This window comes from Dermacentor silvarum, chromosome 8, assembly GCF_013339745.2.
Source record: "Dermacentor silvarum isolate Dsil-2018 chromosome 8, BIME_Dsil_1.4, whole genome shotgun sequence".
In the NCBI taxonomy this organism is placed as follows: domain Eukaryota; kingdom Metazoa; phylum Arthropoda; class Arachnida; order Ixodida; family Ixodidae; genus Dermacentor; species Dermacentor silvarum.
This window is the reverse complement of record NC_051161.1, coordinates 16,465,021-16,484,361: the sequence shown is the minus strand read 5'-3', so window position 1 is coordinate 16,484,361 and position 19,341 is coordinate 16,465,021. Positions and strand designations below refer to the sequence as shown.

The following is a 19,341-nucleotide window of genomic DNA, read 5'->3' as shown; positions in this document are numbered from 1 at the left end:
TCTAAGTGCACCATAGACAATGTTAGCACGAAATAGTTTTGATCATCCTAACAAACTTGTATTCATGTATTTATGTGCTGGTTTTAAGTTGCCGGAATATTTTAATATATCATTCTTAGGGCTCTTCAACTTTTGTGTTCGTGTTTCCCATCTGTTGTTTGCCATTTGTGTCATGTATGTGGCATCACGTTGCATGTGCATGTTACCTTGCACTTTGGTTGCATGTTTCTCTGTTTTTGCAGGCATTTTCCACTAAGTGTAGAACCAGCACTTGCTTGTGCCACCTGTTCACAGACCAGTCATTCACTGATGATGGCAATGTGCTCGGGCTGGGATATGTGGCCTCTGCTAATCCTTTCTCCCCGGGTGGCATCTGTGGCACCGAAGGTTGTTGGGCACCATCCCTACTCCTCCTTCCTCACCTATCCGCCACCTCTTTCTCCTTCCTTTGCCTTAACGCTGCACTGCATGATACATTGCTTGTCAGTAAATATTGCAATGTGGACCACTGGAACATCATTTATGCGCCTTTATGTGGTGCACAGAATGGAATGTCGGGTGACTGCACATTTTCTTACTTTAGAAGGACTAATTGTTCCTTGATGGGCTCTGAATTTTTGCTTGTTTCTGAGATGAAAGCAGATATTGCTGCAGGGGAAGGCTTGCCATGTGTTTCCACTTCAGGAGATTTTAATCAGGTGGTTACTCACTGCAGTTGCTCAGTAGCTATAGCATTATGCTGCTGAGCATGTTTGCTGCATGAACATGCCGCTCACATGTTTCATTCTCAGCACTGGCTGCCACATTATGATAGGTCAGAATGCAAATACGCTTGTGTATCTAATTTAGGTGCGTATGAAAGGACCCCTTGTGGTCAAAATAATCTGGAGCTCTCCTTTATGGCATCTCTCTCAGCCCGTGTGCTGCTTCGGATGCCAAGATCAATCAATCATTCAATCAATCAGGTGATTACTGGCTACGTCAAAGTGCTACTCCAGCAACTTCTTTAAGTTCACAAGTGTTGCTAGCAGCTTTATCAAGTGATACTTGTGACATTATGTGAGTACCTGATGATACAACTTCAAGTAAGCTTTGATTTTTCACAAATTAAGTATGGAGTCTCAGCCCCACAATTGTGCTGTTAAGCTGCTTTCTTTCAGCAGCCTCTTTCTTCTAGTTAAACATCTGCAGCATGCTCCATCGTAATGTTTTCTGACGCATACCTACAGAGGATGGCAGTCTCTTGAGTGATACAGCATTGCAAGTTGCATCAGTCTGGGTTTCTGTTTATGAAGCGCTGACTTTGATTTGCACTTTTTTTCTTGGTATAAGATGGTGTAAATGGTATAAGATGGTGGTAAAATTATTTCACTTTTTTAAGACAATGTTATTTTTTTTTTAGTTTTATGATGACCTTGTAGGTTGTTGAATGAAAGAGTAGGTGTTGCGTGTTGCCACACAAAATAATTGTGTAGATGAAGTAACTGTGGGCTTGAATTGGTAAAGGCAGTGTTGGAGTTTTCCGTTATGAAAAGAATGAAGCTTTTGTTTTTATTGCTGCTAGCTATGTGGAAGTGCATCTGAATGTCAAATTAATGACATGGAGTAATCATAGCATAGTGGGAATGGGCAAGGTAGTGACACATTCTGTGCAAACACCTGTGACACATTTTGTTGCTTCATTTTCATTCTATGAGAAAGCTACCAAATTTATGAATGATATAGTATGCCTGGCAAATAAAAAAAAAGGCTTATTTTCTTCTATTTCTGCTTTTTATTAGTACTTGTATATTGCTCAAAACTTTCAAAAATTTTAAAGCAGTTGTCAAAGTTAAAGCAGCTTGAAATCAAAATGATGTTCCAGTGCATGTGTTAAAAGCAAGGGCATTTCTGCTTGTGGGCTTGGTGCTGGCTTGCCTTATATTGCAATTTCTTTTGTTTACCCACATGAAAAATGTTTTCCCTGCACATGTTTCTAGCTTTTATCTGTGTGCATCATATGCATTTGCTTATTTAAAAATTGGAATCAAAGGATGCTGTATTATTTATTTGATCAAGGGGTCCTGTATTATAAAGAGGTTTGCTAATTAAAATTGAAATGCCATTGGAACAGTTGGGTTTATGAAGTGCAGTATCCTTAATTCTAAAAAAAGTATGTGTGTATGAAACAGTTCAGCACTGCTTATCATTGCTGCAAGTACAATGTTGAGAGGAATATATTTTCAGTGGGCTGTGAGGTTTCTGAACCATGTTTGATGGCAATGCAACTAGGGGACACACACAAAAGAAGTATTGCAGTGGACACAACAGCACTTACTTGCAACTGAATAAGCTTAGTGAAAAAATGTTCCACATACATTCAAACACAACGCATCACAGGTTCTTGCACTGCCATTAAACATAGTTCGAGTCCTCCATGTGCTTGGAAATGGAAATGTTTGTCATTGGCAGTCTCAGTGATGTGTTAATGTCTAGTACTCTGTGTGTCCTTGTGGTGTTACATGTGGCCACTGCCGTTCAGGTTATGTTTGCCCAGTCGTCTGGGACCGAATAGGCTGCTGTTAAGTGTACAGTGCATCTCAACTGTTCTAAGCCTTAGTAATGAACTGTCGACGCGCACCAGTCCGTAGTGTTTCTGTGAAATTACATGCCAGCACATTTGTGCATGTGAGTAACTGTGCTGCCTCTTACTTGGTTGGGTATTGGCTTGGACTAACCTCACAAACATTGGCATGTCCTCCGCCACCCGGCAGGTCTTCTCTCGCAGCCTGAACCACCGCTGGTTCTGCCTGGCGCACTTGTTTACCGATCAGAAGTTTGAAGGGGGCATCCTGGGCCTTGCTTACGTGGGCTCCCCTCGCCGCAATTCCGTGGGCGGCATTTGCAGCCCCGGTATGAGCACGCCTTCCTTTCTTCTTTTTTCATGTGGCCTCCTTTCCTGTCTTCGCTGGGCTGCTTATTTGCGAGTCGGTAGTTGCGCATATTGCAACTACAGTGAGCCTGTTGCTGCAGCCATTGTCAAGTGTTTCAAAGCTGCCATGCAAATGACAACAGCTTTGTCACGGCTGTTTTGGCAGGGCTTCTGTAGCACTTTAGGTGCTTCTATGCTCAATGGATTAAGGGGACCTGTACCTATGAATCTGCAGAGCTTTGCAGCACCAGTAGTTACACATGGGTTTTTTATGAAAAATACAGTGCAAGGAAGATAAAAAAACACAGAGCCAGAGAGGTACGCAGGACAGGTATTTGTACAGGTCAGCACCTCTGCTGTGTAATTCTCCGGGTCTGCATTTTTGTCTTTTTTACGCTGTGTTTACCACTGTGAAGTTCAACTGACCCACCCAACTCACTATTTTGCTGCTGGACATGGGTACTTTGGCTATTTCTCTAGTCTTGTCTAGGGTTGTACAATCTCCCTAAAGCATGCTAGAACATGGCACTTGAGGCTGAGACTTACTATGGGCTATGCATTGGAGAGTCTGTTTTGCTCTCGGTTCTCCATCATTCTTAAGAGTAAGGAGAAGCCCCGTCCTTTGCCCAACAGAAACATAAAACGGCAAAATTTTTATGACTTCCACTAGATGACTTTATATTGGCTGTGGTTGAACAAGGCATGGCCTGCATAGGGTATGGGTGACAGAAGGTGTACTTGCTTAGCAGCGCTGCTTGTCATCAGGTGTCGTTAAGATGAGGTGAGGTTCTGTATTTGGAGAATTAAAAAAATGAGATTTTCATTTTTTGCCAATTAACACATCAGACAGATAAATAAAATCACTTTTTGTATAAAATCTGAAAGAGAACTACTTCACTGGTTAAGAGATATATTTATAAATGCTGTTAAAGCAATTCTTGCACGGAATGGTAAAATGATCAGTCTAATTTTAACCCTTTCAGACGCTGTGTGCACCAAGATAGTGCATCAACAGCAAAAGCACTTATGAAAGTAATGACATTTAACATGTGTTGCATATATCTTGAAACACTCATGATTGGAGTTATGCTGCAATTTTGGATAACATGTGCAAAATGTTTTAGTAAAATGAGTGGAAAGGTAGATGGTTGGGTGTTCTTGCTCGGTGTCAGTATGTTGTTGTATGCAGCAGGTTCACTTCTTCATGGTTTTTCACAATGTCATGCACCAGGCATAATTTTCAAGTGGCTGGATAAGTGTTTTTCAAGCTTTTCAATACACGAAATACTTGATCTTCTCATATTTGATGTTCCTGTAGCGATTTTTTGCGTGGAGTCCACATTCTGTGAACTTGACAAAACTCACCAAAGAATTGAAAATTCGTAATCTTTTCTGCAGCTGTACACTTTCTATGATTCTGAAGATGCCATAAATGTGGTAAAAGTAAGTTTTCAATCAACAGGATAAAGTGGCGTCTGAAAGGGTTAAACAACACACACCATGAATATTTTGCCAACAAACATTAACACCTGTAGTTATTACAGAGTAGCCATCTCATGCACAAAAGAATATGCACAGAAGTTTGGAATACCGGTGGTGGTGTGTTTGTGAAAGCAGTGGTATAGCTCTGCATTAAAATATTTAAATTATGCCTTTTTGCTTTGTAATATGAGTATATGCCTGCAAAGGCTGGCATCTCTGCTTGCAATTTGCTGAAGCTGCAACGCCATCTAGCTTACATATCTTTCCTTATTTTCTTGCCAACTTCACTTATTTGATCATTTTGTTGTTATCTATTTGATTATCTTTATTTGTCACAAAATCTTGTGGTGGTGCTAAATTTTGTGCAGTAATATGATGTTTATTATACATTGCATCTACAGTTGTGGAATGTCTATGCATGCTTTTATGGACTACGTACTACTATAAGGTCATGACAAAACTAGTGTTCATGCTGAGACATTAATAGACCATTAAATATCCTTGGTGAGACTAGTGGGCTTGCTGACGCTATCAGTGAAAAATGTTTCAGAGCAGGTGGTGGCCAGAATAATCTACTTGATTCTTGTGGCCAAGGGACACAATGTTGCAAGACTGTGCATATTTTTCATAATAGATAGCCTAGATCACACAGATGCTCTGCTCAAACTCTCACCAGACATATAGAACCGAATGATTCATTGGTGTACCAGAGATCTATCAGTGCAAGTCTAGTGGCATGATGGGGTATGTTTAGTTTTTTGACAGCATATTGATGTTAGGCTTTGTATTGCAAGATCATCTCAATAGGGCACATAGCTGGCTGATAAGCTGTAGGGCCCACCAAGTGAAATGTAAACTTTTTTTTTTTTTGTCTTACACAAGTATAAAAATTCTTACAAGCGTTTCTGGCAGGTTATGTGAAAAATGGCTACACATTATACCTCAACTCTGGTCTGAGCACGTCACGAAATCACTACGGACAACGAGTAATCACAAGAGAAGCCGACCTGGTCACAGCGCACGGTAGGACTGCTTTCAGCTGTTCGTTTGTTTTCCTAACTGTGGTTATGAAAAACACCATTAATATGTTTTGTGCTTGTCTAAACTGTAAGCATTATTGACTGACCTTGAAACTTTATTTTGTGACTTTACTGCACGCATTTATTTAATAGTACTATGCTGTATCACAAATTGTGCAGTTAAATAAACAACTGCAAAACTATAACATTCATGAATGACTCTGATGCACATTGACCATTCTAAGTCTTTACTTGCATAGGTGCTCTTTTCTCAAAGATTTGCCAAGATTTTTAGTTCTCTCGAGACAATTACTTCATTTTATTGTTAATATAGTTTTTGTAAAGTTTTCATTCGTAGTGACTATTGCAATTAGCCTGTTATTAGTACCCATGGTGATACCTGTAATGAACTGAGAAAGTTGAACCACAAGGGCGGCATCCCATGATCCATAGTGCTTATTTCAGAGGAAGAACCTCTAAACATAATTTTTCTCTCTATCTCTTTTTTTATGTGTTGCTACATCTGCTGCTGTGGCTGAATTTAGAATTTGGTAAGTGTAATCTTGCTACTTTCTCCAAATATTTCTGCTTTGTCATTTAAATGTGTGTCAGAATAATTTATTTGAGATATCTTGTCTATGTGAACGTCTTAATGCCAAGTTGAACCTTGTTATAATGAAGTTGCACCTGACACAAAAATATCATCTTATATCCAGTATTTGTTATAGATCTACACGCTGATATTAACGGAAAAAGGAATGTCCTGATTGGCTCTGTGCAAAATAAATTCAAATGTTATGCCTCCAGTGTGCCAGTAAAGAGTCTCCTGTCGATTTTGATTACCCATCGGTGGCTTGTTGTGCTGATACCTGGCGCGTGAACAAACCTAATTACAAGTGCATTTTGTATTGTCAATATGCGATCACAGTGAATTACATGTTGGCGTACTGGCTCTGGGTGAGCCAAGGCATGCTGTTGGCCAAACATGGATGCAACTCCAGTATTTGCTTTTTCAAGTTGCTTTTGCTAAGTACTATTTGACACTTTTGCTATGAGGATACATACTTTGAGTTGCGAGCAAACAAATATTTCCTTCGCTGTAATGAATATTGTCTCACATCTTGCATTTTCAGTTTCATTACTGCATTACAATACTCACTGAAATAAAGCGTTGCGAATCAAACTTTAGGTTATGCTTTGTTATATTTGATAAATTTTTTGCATGTTCATTATGTGGAGGTTTGACTGTATTGATAATGTCTTCCTTGTCCATCAGCCTGTCTTTATATCTCACTCAGTAATTTATATCACATCAGTAACTGTTTATATACATACGAGACATATGTACATGCAGGTCACAACTGGGGCAGTGAGCATGACCCAGACCTGCCTGAATGTTCTCCGGACTCTCAGCGAGGTGGATCGTATTTGATGTACACTTATTCTGTCAGTGGCTATGACCCAAACAACAAGGTTTGTTTTGTTTGCAATAAATGCACAATGTGGACAATAAGGCAATTTATTGCAGATTAAATTGTTGCCTCCTTTCATTGTGTTTTTCCCCCCAGAAATTCTCCCCTTGCAGTGTGCGTTCCATCAGGGCAGTTTTGCTGGCAAAGGCAAGCAAGTGCTTCTCAAGTAAGTGTGTTATTTAGGGTTTTTTTTGCGGGAAAGCTACCACAATTGCATAGATATTACGCAAGTTTCTCACCCTTATAATTTATAGCCTAAAAAGCATGCCTCACTTGTATTTAGAATTGCTCCTCAAATATAATAGAAAGTTGGGCTTATGATTTTACTGCATGATGCTTGACCGTTCAGCGTATCAGCTATGAGGAGAAGCCATTTTGTGTGGCTGTTTTTTTAGCAGGCCTCACAGAAATTTTGTGTATACACCTATCCTAAGCTGGATTCACACATTCAGCCAAATCACTTGTTCAGCCTGTGGAGCACGTGTGACGTAACTTGGCAGTACAGAATCAGACTTTGAGGAGTTACTAACTTGCAGTGTGATTTGATGCTGTTTAACCTCATTGTACTTAGTTCACGGATTGAATTGAAGCAACAAGTCAGTCTGTCACACAAATCTTACTTCAGTGTTGCTGCACATTGTAATGGTAGGGGCAGCTTGAAATTGGCAAGAACCCAACTCCATTGCTAGGTTGCCCTGCTCATAGGCCGTGCAAAACTAAGCAGAGACTACAAGTAAGTGAATTAATAATTTACAAGTCTAGCGACTGTGCTGTTTTACTGCGCTGTTTCTTATGTTGTTGAAAGGTCTTGACTGTGGTTGCAATGGATGTTGTCTGATTGAATTATAATTCTGATACTAGTGTTCTTATAAGATTCTTGGTATGTTAAAAAGTCAGCTCGAGCACCATTTTTTTTCATTACTTCAAAATGATACTAACACAACGACAGTTCAATTTATGCATGTGATCTAGTGACAGTGGTATTTAGAAAGTGTTCTCACCCTGTTGTCTGCCATTTGCAGAGCCTGAAGAGTCGTTTTGTGGAAACTCATTGGTGGAAGAAGGAGAACAGTGTGATGCTGGCCTCATTGGTAGTGAGGACAGCGACCCCTGCTGTGATGAGGAATGCCGGCTAAAGCCTAACGCAAAGTGCAGGTACCTTGGCAGTAGTTTGTTTCTTGAACAAATGGATGCTCTGCTTTTGTAGCTAAATTTGTTAACTGTGAGTGGTGCTGCTTTACTGAAATAGCCCAATTTTCAGTGCTATAACCTGACATTCTAGGAGCATGGAAGGTGTTGAGAAGTCATGTTTTCAAATGTGCACTAAAGTGCTCACATGCAGAAGAGCAAACAGTATTTTTCACATCAAAGATACTAGGACCTACAGGGAAAAAACTTTTTTTTCATTGCTTCCATGTTTCATAAGTCATTGCTGTAGTACTTATGTAAGTACTAATTTTGTACTGGAGAATCTAACTACATGTGCTTCCACTTTCGTAGGGTTGCTTAGAAGCAACAGTGCTGCTATTGCTGCTGTAGTTGCAGTTGAGCAAATTTTAATACAGTTGATCCTGCATATATCAAACTTTGGTATATCGAAATATTTTCTATATCGAACAGTAGTAACATCTCCTAGAAAATCCCATGCAAAAGTATAGCGCTGTACTACGTGTGTATCGAGCTCCCATTCACCGCCGCGTTCAATATATTGAATGCTGTGCCGCGCTGTGCTGCACCCCTGTAAGTGTGCTTCTCCTAATGGAGTCATGATCACTTATTGCACTGTTGGAGATATTTAATGCCAACAAATTCAAAACGACATTGTTTTGGCAGATGCTATCAAACAAGACATTGAATCTGAAGAGCAGTACATGCTATGGAGAAAGAATGAGCAGCGTACATGTCTCAGTTTTTCTCACTGCACCTCTGAGTAGCTCATGTAAATTGTGTCCATTCACCATCAGCAAGAGCAGATCAACACTCCACTTCAAGAACGCGAAAGGTCTGCCAGTTCAATACATGTTCCAAATGAAAACGTGGATGACACTCGATCTTTTCACTGAGTCGCTCCGGGCACGGGATGCCAAACTGAAAATGTCTGCGCCGCATCGTTTATCTTGTAGATGTAGGCAATGCTTTCTGTGAACATTTTAAGATTTCGTGAGTGCCCATAACATATCTGACCTGAGCCGCTACTTGTACAGATTTTAACATTACATTTAGGATTTAACAAAACCACCACATGTCACATCTTTACTTCGAAAGACCATTGTGGCAGCATACGCAAGACTCGTCAATAAGTGATTCGCGAGCCTACAGTGTGCGTTGAATGCATTTCGTTCACGCTTGCAGGGTTACATGCGAGTGGACTCTGATGTTCTACAAGCTCAAAGTCACTTTTGAATGTAACAGCGTTTGCCTGGTTTACTCATTGCCGGCATATGATGACCGGCCGTTTAAACAGTGTATTGCAAAGGTCACGCGGTTGAACATGTTCACGCACGATTTGCAGCACAAGTGTGCGGTTGGTGGCACAGCGCTAATTCATGCAGACTGGTTTGCTTGTGCACTGCGTCCATGTCTACCTAATCCTGAATAAAAACGCACAAAAAGCACTTGAACATGCACCAGGTACACTGCGGTCTCGCGTCCGTGTGAAGGAGGCTTTTAGGTTTAGCATTATGATCAGTATATCAAAGACCACTTCACAGCGGGAGTGACTTGCGGCATTCGTGTGCCAAAAATAAGTAAACTTTTGTGCGGTTGACATGGCCTTGGGGAAACAAATTGGTAAATTCCCACTTTTCACAATCTCGAGGAACAGTCTCAAGATGTGCAGAGGTTCCAAATAAGCTTCAGAGGGGCATATTTTACTTTTGGAATTATCAATATATTGAACTATTTCGACTTCTCCTTCAAGTTCAATATATCTGGGATCAACTTTTGCTCTTCGTACATACATTTTTAAAAAACTCTTTTTCCTTTGTATTCGAGTTTTTGCACCTAATTTCTCTTTTTTCTGTTTGTATAGTGACAGAAATTCGCCCTGCTGCCGAAACTGTGACTACTCCCAGAGTGGGGCGCTGTGTCGGGAGGCACAACCCAACGCTTGCAAAAATGAAGCCTACTGCACATATCCTTTGCTGTTGTACTTGAGCATGTGGAAATTTTATGGGAAGTGTTTGGTGCAGTTTATCTGCCAGATGTGAAAAATTGAAGAAAGTGATTTCTGCTATCTGCTGTGTGTAACGAAGTTTCCATACCATTTTGTATGCTTTGTTTGTTGTAAGCTAATACTCTAGACTTCTGTTAATTCAACCATGAGACAAAGTTTATCAAGTTACACGGCGGGCCGAAATAATAGAAGAGGCACAAAAAAGTCCAAACACACTTCGGCTTTATTTGGCAGTACTATACAGTGGAATCCCGATGATACGAATCTCACGGGGTCATGAAAAATATTCGTATTAGCCGAAATTCGTATCATCGAAACACAATTAAAACTAACTAAATTATGGGGGGATGAGGGGATCAGATCTCAAAAATTGCGAGAAAAATTGATTTTTAAAAACCACGCGTTTCGGTATCTGCAACACCTAATCTACGCTGTATCAAAATGGTTTGGCTGAAAACGCACTAAAAGTGGCCGAAAAAGATTTATTCGTCAGTGCGCAGGGCGAGAAAACAGCTTTAAATCACGCCAGATCACCGCAATTCACGGAGACATATCTCGTATTTCCCGCCACCGAGCGCCGCTATCTTAGTATCGTTCGAAAGCTCAAAGTTTCGCTGTTCTGCTTCTCAATTCGTCCGTCATCGCCATCTTGTAACAAACGCGCAAACTCAAAAGAAGCGTGGGTCTGCGATAGGTAGTCACACGGGCCCTCCAATGAAAGCGGGCCTTCGATTGGCTGCCGCGCTGAAAGGTGTCTCTCCATTGGTTGCTGCTGTGGCAGGGGCAAGATGGCAACCGCAGTTGTCTGCTTTGTAAACCACGCCGGCGTCTTCACTTGACACGCAGAATTCGGATTACTAAGAGCTCCCAGATAGTGATGGATCGTCGCTCGTTCGAGAAGAAATTTTGGACGAAGCACGCCTTCGGAATACGGAAGCGTAAGCCTCCTACGGCAAGAAAAATACGGCGATTAGCGGGAGAAGCGGAGGAGCACCCGACTGAACATGCCACGCTACCTTGCACCGTGTGACTCCAGCAGCGAAACCGACAATCGCCCTGTGCCATCGGCACTGATAACGCAGTCGACGGAAGGCGCCAACGCCAAGCGTTGGCGCCAACAGAGGCTCCCGCGGCTCGGCGTACCGCCGCGTGAATCAGCCGAGATCGTATCTCGGTCGACATAGCTCGCTGCGACTAGGCAAAATGGCGCAAACGCAAAGAACGCGGCCTGAAGCACAGCAGCCACTCCGTCCGATGGGCGGCCGCCGAAAAGGAGGAAAAGCACAAAAGCAACAAAAGCGCCACCGCTTCAAACTCTTCGCGCCCAGTCACGGCCTCTGCGCTGTCCGGCGTCGCGTCCGCGCCTCCGAACCAAAAGAGAAAGGGAGAAAGCACGTGACTCCGCGCTGTTCTCTTTCCCGGCCGTCGGTGGGGCGGCATTTATTCGTATCAACCAACGCGCGTCGAAAATCTATTCATAACAACCGTACTCTAGCACGTTGCAAAGTAATAGGGCTCGGCCGGGACCGCGGAAAAATTCGTATCATCCGGAAATTCGTATTAGCCGTGATCGTATCATCAAGATTCCACTGTATTGCTCGATTATAACATTCCCCAAAATCAAATACGAAACCAGCATTTATGGGTTCATGGTACAAAAAATTCTTGTTACCTTGCCAAGCTGTTGAACATTATCTTTGTCTCCTGCATATTAATCTTTAACCCCACTCTTATACTTTCTCAGTTAAAGTTCTCAAACATTTGTTGTAATTCGTCCCCATTGTTGCTAAATAGGACAATGTCATCTGCAAACGGAAGGTTGCTGAGATATTCGTCGTTGATCCTCACTCCTAAGCCTTCCCAGTTCAATAGCTTGAATACTTCTTCTAAGCATGCATGCATGCATAAGGGAACAAGAATTCAGAATCGCCAGTCAGCCTCTAGAGCCTGTAAAGCAGTACATTTATCTAGTCAATTACTCATAGGGGACCCTGATCATGAGAACGAAATTTACAGAAGAATAAAATTGGGTTGAAGTGCATACGGTAGGCATTGCCAAATCCTGAGTGGGAGCTTACCACTGTCGTTGAAAAAAAAAGTGTACAATCGTTGTATTCTACCGATGCTAGCATATGGGGCAGAAACTTGGAGGTTAACAAAGAAGCTCGAGAACAAGTTAAGGACAGCCCAAAGAGCGATGGAACGAAAAATGTTAGGCCTAACTTTAAGAGACAAGACGAGATTGGTGTGGATCAGAGAGCAGATGGGGTTAACCAATATTCTAAATGATAATAAGAGAAAAAAATGGCTCTGGGCAGGCCATGTAATGCGTAGGGTAGACAACCGGTGGACCGTTAAGAGTTCCAGAATGGGTTCCAAGAGCAGGGAAGCGCAGTCGAGGACGGCAGAAAACTAGGTAAGGTGATGAAATTAGGAAATTTGCAGGTAGAAATTGGAATCAGCTAGCGCAAGACAGGGGTAGCTGGAAATCGCAGGGAGAGGCCTTCCTGCAGTGGACATAAAAAAATAGGCTGATGATGATGATGAGTACAAGAAATGTGCACCCAAATCTAGCATGAAGCTAATTTTATAGCATCGTGCCTCTGATTCTGGCAATCGCAAATGAGATGAAACCTGTAGAGTTTACCTTCACAAAATTGAAATTTATCTACACTTAATGTTCATCATTGTCAATCTCAAACAGCCTTTTATTGCTGTATACAGTCTACATGTTGTCCTCCATGTGATCCATTGTGTTTGACGTTCCACACATCTTGAATGACTCCGCAACAATCATGATTAGAATAGTGCCCTACGCCTAGACTAACCACTTCACCAGTTTATCCTGTGACGCATGCATGTCTCCGGAGCACCAAAACATGTGACACGACTTTGTTGTCACTAGCTTAGCAAGTGAAATAACTTTTCATTTGAACAAGGCTTTGTAATTAAAGCCTAAAAGTGGTATGTCGTTGTCACCATGCCATGCAAAAACATTTGCCGGGGTATTGTGATAACAATAGCAGTGACACTGGCTCTGATGGTAGACTGTTGCTAATGTTCTGAACGGGGCATAGGTTTTATACGGTTGTAACGTGCAGGCAATTTGCGGACAATTTTTCTTCAAAAAAGGTGTGCATTAGAATTGGGTAAATATGGTAATCATTGTGAGCTGCCATTCTGGCTTTGAAAACATTTCTTGTATAGAAAAGAAAGAAAAAAAATGGGAGTTCTTTAATTTCAAGTGCTGGCTCTTATAATGGCATACCCATTATCAGGGTGCTTCTTCTTGCATTTTATTTTGTGATATAAAAAAAAATACATGTTGCTGTTTGCTGTGCAAAAGTTGCAATGGCCATAATTGCACATTTTTTCTTAACGAGATGTTCACTGGCAGATCAGCAGAGTGCCCTCCATCACCACCACAGCAGGATGATAGCCCATGCTTGGACAAGTAAGTAAACGATTTCTGTTGTGATTGCGTCTACGTAAAAAAAGTAGTGTGAACCTACAATAGGAAATAAATTTTGCTATATGGCGAATATGCTTGTACAGTAAAGCTTTGCTTTAACAAGCTGACCGTCTACGATTTCATGTAAACGAAGCCATCAAAATGTTCCCAACAGGCATTACGTTAGACCTTGTGCAAAAAAAATTTCGGTTCAATGAACTCAGTTCGAGGCAGCTCTTTCAGTTCTAATAACTTTTTCATTTGTACAGTCAACCTGATTTACAAAGTTTTTTGGCAATGATACTGCTTAGCGACATAAACTCTTACACTAATTAGCATTTGTTGAATGAGGGAAGCTTCAGGCTGGAGCCAAAGTTTCGACATGGAAACTTGCTCGTCTTTGCCCTGGTGAAGACAAGTTCCTTTATCGAAACGTTGGCTACAACCTGCAGCTTCCCTCATTTGATGACTGCTGATTGTTTCAAGTCTTGATTTTCCTGGGAACTTCTGCCTCGTTTGGAGCTCTTACGGTGTTATTCCTTCCTTGAAAAGTTGCTGAGAAGGAAAAAAAGAAAAAAGAATGTATTGTTGAAAGCATGAAAGCGAAAAAAATAGCGTTTTTTCGCATGATTATGTAAGCTACTGGAACATGCCCGAAATTTTCTGAAGTCATAAAAAATAGTCCATAATTGCTCCAGGTTTCATTTCAATGTTTACACATACTTTGATCTTTGTGTAAAAGCTGTTGTACACATGGTCCAGGAAAAAAGCAATCATTTCGGTGGATTCCCTTGCAGTTTGTTAAGTTTTAGTGTATTGTTTGGAGACCTCCTAGCTTCTTTAGCAGTTCACAGAAAGTGCGGACGTTTGATGCCTATGTTAATATGGTGTCCTTGCTCCCTTTTTGATATGTCATCTCCACTTTAGAAGTATTTTGCTTAACCTCATAGATATGTACCAAGAAATTTTCAATAGCAAAATGCTGTGAATATGAAATGATCTGCTCATAATATTTGGTTTCTGGACAAGAGTAGGCAGGTAGTGTATTGCTGTATATACAAAGCCAATTGAAAACTATTTGTGGCAAGAACTGTGCAGAGGCAGTAGTGACTTGTGAAACATTGTCTGTGTGACAGCCACATCTTCATCCACGTGTTCTTTTATCCTTAGGGGCAAATGCAGAGCAGGGGACTGCATGCCATACTGCGAGACAAGAGGAGAGGTTTCTTGCATGTGTGACACAGGTGAGAGCACCCAGAGTGAAAACATCAATGCTGCTTGCTTAGAAGAATGAAGCATAAAATGGGGAAAAGCCTGTTTGTAATGGTTCTGTGGTAGTTCTTCGCTGCATCCTGCATCGTTTCTGTGAAGTCATGGGGCACACTTGCACAGATGAAATTTGGGGGACGCGTTTACTGGAACGTAGGCAATGTAGACTAAGGCAGTTAACACAGTCACTGTAACAACACATTTTGAAGTCTCAATTCATGTGCATGATGACCCACTGGTAGGTCACTTGTCCAATTCCTCTGGTGTGTTGTGACCCACCAAGATTTTTTTTTTTTCTCTCCATTAATTTCTAGCAAAGATGTCGCTTCTGCACTGCAGGAAAGCCTTGCACGGCCATACAGGGGGAATAACTGCTGTGACCCATGACACTGTGAACGTGCTAAAAAGGGCCTAAGAGTTTTGAGGAGTTTCTTACTCTCAGACTCCTGCCACGTTTGTGGGCTGCAGTGTTTTTTCTTCTCAGAGTGACGGTTGGGGAGAGCACTCTGGCCACATGAGGTGTCAATGCGTAGTACTGTTTAAAAGTAGCTGTACAGGATCATGAACTGTTGTACACTGTTTTGGTGTGGTGCAAATTGTTACCACCTGATGGGAAGTGGCAATCATGTCTTGAGTATGTTGTGGAAGCATTGCTTTTGCCCTGCACAGCTATAATAACTGTACTATAACTTGTTCTATATCCGGCACTAATATTTCCTATATACGTAAACAAAAAAATGTAGGAACCATGTAGTAGACCATTCCTGGAAAAAGAAAGCTTTAGGAAGTGCTGAGACACAGACTCAAACTACAAAATGCAGGCAGCTGAGAAAAGCTGCATGAACTACATACTCTGTGTGTGGGTTTAACAAAAACTGCATGAAATCTGCAATGTGTGTCCATTTTTTCACCAACTTGTAGAGGTGGATGCGTGCAAGCGGTGCTGTCGACCTTCACACAATGCTACCTGCAAGCCGACGGAACCAATGGAAATATTGAGGGACGGAACACCATGCATACACGGCTACTGTGAAAAGGTCAGCTCGTCCGTGCACCACACACATTACGACACAGCATAGGCACACTATATTGCTGTTAGCGTGCGCACCATATAGCAGCTCTACATTCTCTGGATGTCATTTTGCTGTGCTGGTGCATACTGTGGCCATATGTCGATGCACGAGCTGCATGCTAAATATGGCAGGAATTTTGTCAGAACTTTGACCCCTATATAATAAATAACCTGCCTTTATATCTTTGAGGTTGTCACCTTCTGTGCCGCACGGCCTTGTATTTTCTAGCCAAAAGGATGCATAGTGCGATGTTTCAAACCATACTGGCCATCTAAAACTTTTTGATTGCATCAGGCTTAAAAACTTGTGGTATAGAGGAACTCTGACCCTATACTCATAGTATAATCTGTAGGTGGATGCGTATATACAAGGCACATGCCTTGGAACTTAAAAAGTGTAGGCCCGGATGATAAGTTATTTGACTTTTAGATTCCTCAGCGTAGTAACCTGCTGCATAATTGGCGACAACATATCCAAGAGTTGGAAGGTCATAATTGCTGCACATAGTAAACAAATTGGCAATCTTTCGCTAGCGGAAAATTTTCTCTTAATGTTGCTGCTGTTTCTCTTTGTTCTGTGCGCATTGCAGGGAAGATGTGAAAAGACAGTTCAAGACATTGTCGAAAGGTTTTGGGACATTATTGAGGACATTGACATCAACACAGTTTGTGAGTCTTGCTTTTTATTTTTTTTTTATTCTACCTTTTGTCTTTAAAGAACCAGCCAATTTTCTTGGGTTTTTTTTTTTTTTCTCAAATTTTTCTTGCTTTCATAGAAACTAGTGTAGCTCTGTTGGTCACATTGTTGGAAAGGCTAACAAATGTCCCATGTTTTTGTGAGTGGGTGAGACAGCGAGCTGTACTGCAAGCATTTGTGAAAGCATGTCTAAGTGCAGTACACTCAATAGACTTGTGGGAAAGTTAAACGCAGGTGCTTTTATGATAGCTGAAGGGAGCTAGTCCTTTCTTATTTGTCAATTTTAATGCCTAGTTCACCCATACTTTATTGTTCTTTTCTTTCAGTGAAATTTCTGAATGACAACATTGTGGGCACTGTCATTGTGGTGTCCATGATTGTGTGGGTACCAGGAAGCTGCCTCATCAGTTATGTGGTGAGCATTGTGGTTCATGATTGGTGCATGCCAGCATCCTGATTTGTGATAACTGCGTATTCTGCGAACCCTGTGCACCAATATGCTGGCACCTCTCCCTTTATACATGCTTTGCCGACAGCATTTGCACTGTTTTTTATTGTTTTTTTTTCCCTCTGCCATGTTTCAGGATCATAAGAGGAGAGCAGAGTATGAGAAGTCCAAAAAAACTTGCCGGAAACGGGATGTGAGAACTGCTTGCTTCCTAATTTATTTATTCATGCTGGAAGTGTTTATTGATTGGAGGGTTGAAACATATCTCAAGCTAAATTTCTGAAAGAAATATGAAAGAAACAAAAATGTTGTTTTCGAATGTGTACATTCAACTGTCTTTTCTTTTTCTCACATGCTAGACTTTTGAGCAGTATTACCACTAGCACCTCCAAACGTACACTGGCAAACTATTAGGGTTGGTTGTATACATCTACCAGTAACTTCATAGGCAAACCTTTTCTTCTTGCATCAAGACCCTCTGCTAACGTAGATACTCTCTTTTATTGCTTGAATTCAGTGTATGTGTGCACTTGTGTTTCAATGTGATGTGAGTCAATTTGGTATCAGGCACAATTGTGTTCTTTTTCTTACTGTTGTTTGCAGCAGAATGTGGTATATATAGGTGCTTCATTAGGCGTGCATTTTGTCAAAAGCTGTACGCTGCCAATTCTATTGTGTTCTACAAGTGCACCTTGTTTCTGCATAGCTTACATTATTATTTTCTGTACGTACTTTCTCTTAAGAAATATATGGGGATTGTACGTTACATGCGGGTGCGTTTGGTAGGTGGCTTTTGTACCCTCACTGTGCTCCTTCTTTCTCTCCCTGCAGAGTCTTCAGCCATTTCGTCTGCCATCAGACAGCAGCGTCAAAGTAGTCCATATTTCACGCCGGCAGCCACCTCCACAACCAGAGCCGCAGCCACAGCCACAGCCTCAGCCACAACCAAGAACACAGCTGCCTTTGCAGACACCATCAGATGAGCAAGTGCTGGCTCCAACACTGCGATTGCCAAGCCGGGCTGCGGCAAGTTCCGACTATTGGCCGGCGCCAAGCCCCTATGCTAGCTCAGAAAGAGGGTAAGCTGCCTGTTGAGTGCTGAATATAACTCATGATAATGCTTCAATATTCAAGCATTTCAACATGTTAAGAATTCAGCAGATCATGCCACTGAAGTGCTATTGATATTTGTTTGAACTTCTTTCTGGTTTTGTGGATGGCTGTTATGTGTTTTACGAGTCCTAAGATGCAGTCGTATGAGCAGCTGCTCAAAGCATAGTTGTGACTTTTTTAACTGGAGATCAAAGATTGGGCTCAGTGCTAAGTGCTATGCTTACACTTTATTTGCTTAATAGTGATATGTTATCTCAACTGTGTAAAGTGAATACATCTAAAATGGAGAAAATTAAAGGAGGCTTGACTCGTGCAGATGGCAAACAGTGCGGCATCATCTCGATCAGCATACTCACGTGCAACCTGCTTCTCTTGTAATGTTTGCGGGACATCATTACGTTCCTTATTGCACCGAACGAGCGCTGTTCTGCCATGTTTGGTCATTTCGGTCACTGTCTTGCATTACTGCTGTAATCTGTGTTTGTGTAGCTTTTCCAGCCATCCGGATGGCTGATAGATTGTCATTATGTCTTTCATAATGCATGGAAAGAGCGCAAGAAAGGAAATGAGGACAAGATTGATGGCAGGATGAGCGCTCAGTCACAACTGAAGTTTATTAAGTAACATCGGGGATATATATATATATATATATATATACGTCAGAATAACACTCGACAGTTAGCAAAATTTATTACACTCCTAATCTAACAGAGTCACCTATAGTAATAGAAACAGCTTGAACATGCGTAAACAGAAGATTACATTTAATGCCCTGAAAGATATTGCACCTCTTTGTCCGAGAGCATGACGGAAGGCTGACTGAGTCACGCATTACTGTGCGAACTGTGATATCACAAGCATTATGGCTTCCTGCCTATTTGGGCTAAGAATGTCTGTTTCATGAAAAAGTGCAGAACTAAGCTAATTGAGCTAAGTTAATTGCTCAATTCTCTGAAAAGTTAATAAGGAAGATTAAGAACAAGGATGCACAGAGAGATGCAAGAAGTGATATGGATAAGCCAAGGAAAGTAGCTGTTGTTCCTTATGTCCATTACATGGTTTAAAAAATGTTGCTAATCGTTATAATGTGACTGTAGCCCTCGCAGATCCTGTGAAGCTTAGGCAAGTTTGTGTGGCGGTCAACAGAAAGAAAAAAACGAGATTCCACAATTGATCGCAACTTGTGTAAATTGAACCCCAAGGTTAGGTTTTGGCTTTGCTGCACAGGTGTA

General features: G+C 41.4%; 1 protein-coding gene across 1 annotated transcript in view; it reads left to right on the top strand.

Annotated features, from left to right (window-relative positions):
• LOC119460684 (ADAM 17-like protease) overlaps nucleotides 1-19,341 on the top strand; it is a 31,814-nt gene that overhangs the window by 7,132 nt on the left and 5,341 nt on the right. The window contains exons 7-20 of the mRNA XM_037721730.2: nucleotides 2,754-2,892; nucleotides 5,306-5,416; nucleotides 5,958-5,963; nucleotides 6,767-6,885; nucleotides 6,981-7,050; nucleotides 7,907-8,039; nucleotides 9,916-10,017; nucleotides 13,451-13,513; nucleotides 14,681-14,754; nucleotides 15,701-15,816; nucleotides 16,442-16,520; nucleotides 16,875-16,963; nucleotides 17,133-17,189; nucleotides 17,828-18,075. Coding sequence (XP_037577658.1) covers nucleotides 2,754-2,892; nucleotides 5,306-5,416; nucleotides 5,958-5,963; nucleotides 6,767-6,885; nucleotides 6,981-7,050; nucleotides 7,907-8,039; nucleotides 9,916-10,017; nucleotides 13,451-13,513; nucleotides 14,681-14,754; nucleotides 15,701-15,816; nucleotides 16,442-16,520; nucleotides 16,875-16,963; nucleotides 17,133-17,189; nucleotides 17,828-18,075 — 1,406 coding nt within the window. The remainder of the gene's footprint in view (nucleotides 1-2,753; nucleotides 2,893-5,305; nucleotides 5,417-5,957; nucleotides 5,964-6,766; nucleotides 6,886-6,980; nucleotides 7,051-7,906; nucleotides 8,040-9,915; nucleotides 10,018-13,450; nucleotides 13,514-14,680; nucleotides 14,755-15,700; nucleotides 15,817-16,441; nucleotides 16,521-16,874; nucleotides 16,964-17,132; nucleotides 17,190-17,827; nucleotides 18,076-19,341) is intronic.